Source organism: Nicotiana attenuata, unplaced genomic scaffold (genome assembly GCF_001879085.1).
Source record: "Nicotiana attenuata strain UT unplaced genomic scaffold, NIATTr2, whole genome shotgun sequence".
Lineage (NCBI taxonomy): Eukaryota > Viridiplantae > Streptophyta > Magnoliopsida > Solanales > Solanaceae > Nicotiana > Nicotiana attenuata.
Window position 1 is genome coordinate 2670 of NW_017691312.1, and position 1986 is coordinate 4655.

General features: G+C 35.2%; 1 protein-coding gene across 1 annotated transcript; it reads right to left on the minus strand.

Annotated features, from left to right (window-relative positions):
• Nucleotides 1-315: 315 nt before the first annotated feature.
• Nucleotides 316-1926, minus strand: LOC109222505 (proline-rich receptor-like protein kinase PERK1; the record flags this gene model as incomplete). The annotated part of the gene is made up of 5 exons (XM_019386855.1): nt 316-900; nt 1016-1177; nt 1304-1451; nt 1599-1675; nt 1843-1926. Coding segments are annotated over 5 exons (681 nt in total), but the record flags the coding sequence as incomplete, so codon positions are not given.
• Between the last annotated feature and the right edge of the window lie 60 nt (nt 1927-1986).

Below are 1986 nucleotides of genomic sequence, written 5' to 3' on the forward strand. Positions count from 1 at the left end.
GATTATTTTGTCCCAAATTGAATTCAAAATTAAACTAATTTTCTGTTACAAATATATTTAAAATAATTACTATAATAAAGACTCATTAATATTATAGTAAGAAAATGAATCTAGACATAGTTGAGGAATATTTCTTTTTGAGATATCAAAATTATTTTCTATCAGGTAGAAACTGTTGTGCATCTTTGTGAGCACAATGAAATCTTCCTCACTGAACCTATGATAAAGTAAAAAATAAATCATTCACAATAGACAAGCTTTTGGTACATAAATTATTTTGTAGTTACAGAGGAAAAAACTTTAAAACATAAAATATAGGAGTAACATACTACTAGTATACTAGCAGGCATATATCACTATATTGTTAACTGAAGGGTTTTCAGCATTTCAGTAGAAATTGTATGTGAACTGCTGTACAAATTGAATTAAGCAAAAAAGCATAAATGCATTCTGATCCTATAAACTTTGTTATTCAAATCAAGATATGAGTAAATGTACATCATAGACATTGTTAAAATTTATCTCAAATCTCTGTTACCGATTCCAGTCAAGAACCATTTGAAAAAAATTCTCAAGCTTCAGGTGAACCTTAAGCAAAGCAGCAGTTCATTCCTTTTAATAACTCTCGTCTCCCCGAGGCACCAAAATCTCTGCAGTCACTGCCCGAGGAGGAGAGTAAGGGTTGAGCCTTTACTCACTTGGAGTACTTCCATGTTCACCGTTGTTGAATTCTTGAGTTGTCATAACCATTTTCCTGAATTTCATCATGTCAGCATTATACATAGCAGTATCATAGGCCTGGGTCGCCCCGCTTGAGGCCGCAAAGCTAGGTGTCTTTCCAGGTCTTGCGCTATCGTTCAAGTCCTCCAACGATGCATTGCCTTCTAAGGTACGTACAATCTGTTCAGAATAAACATTTATAAGTGGAACTAGTTACCTGGAAATAAATAAGGAAGACGTACTATCTGCTACAACATGTTAAATTGTAGTGAAAAAATTATTAGGGCAATCACACCTGGCTCATTTTAGGGCGTCTTTTAGCAGAATGGCGAATGCTAGCAGCAGCACAGGCTACCATGCGATGTAGCTCATCTGTATCATAGTTTCCTTCAAGGCGCACGTCTACCAATCCGTCATATACTCCCTCTTCCAGTGCTCTTGTAAGAAGCGGCCTAGCCTGTATACAACCATATATTAGATCAACAACTAAAGCAAAAGATAAAAGTCTAAGCATATAATTTAACATCTTATCACAATCAAATCATAAAGCTTAAGATGTGGGAACTGTGGATCTAGAACAAACCCAATCTACTAAGCTGTCTTCCATGTATTTATCATTAGGATCAACAGGTCGCCTCCCGGTTATGAGTTCCAACAGCATGACTCCATATGAAAACACATCTGATTTCTCTGTTAGCTTTCCACTGGATGCATATTCAGGAGCCAAGTACCTGCAATATGTTGTTACAAAGTAATTTTCTTGCTTAGAGACTTATTATTTAGCCAACTTTCTGTATATAACTGGTTCTAATTGTCCAATTTCAGAATAGAAGTTTTATATGACAACTTTCACCAAAAAAAAATTATGTTTGACTCACCCGAATGTTCCCATAACACGAGTCGAGACGTGAGTATTATTATCAGAGGTAAGCTTAGCCAACCCGAAATCTGCCACCTGATAACAAAAAACATTCAATTTCATGGTTATTAAATCATTCTTAAACAATATTACGTGGTCTTAAATCAAAACTTATTTTGCTTATTTTCATTGACCTATTCAGTGAAAAATAAAAACACATGACAATGTAAGTTTATACATAAAGAAAACGCGACTCATTTTACCAAGGCTTCATAATTGTAGTCTAGTAGAATGTTTGCAGCCTTGATATCGCGATGGATAATTCTATGTTGGCCTGCATGAACAAAAGAAAGAAATGAGAGAGAGAGAGAGAGAGAGAGAGAGAGAGAGAGAGAGAGAGAGAGAGA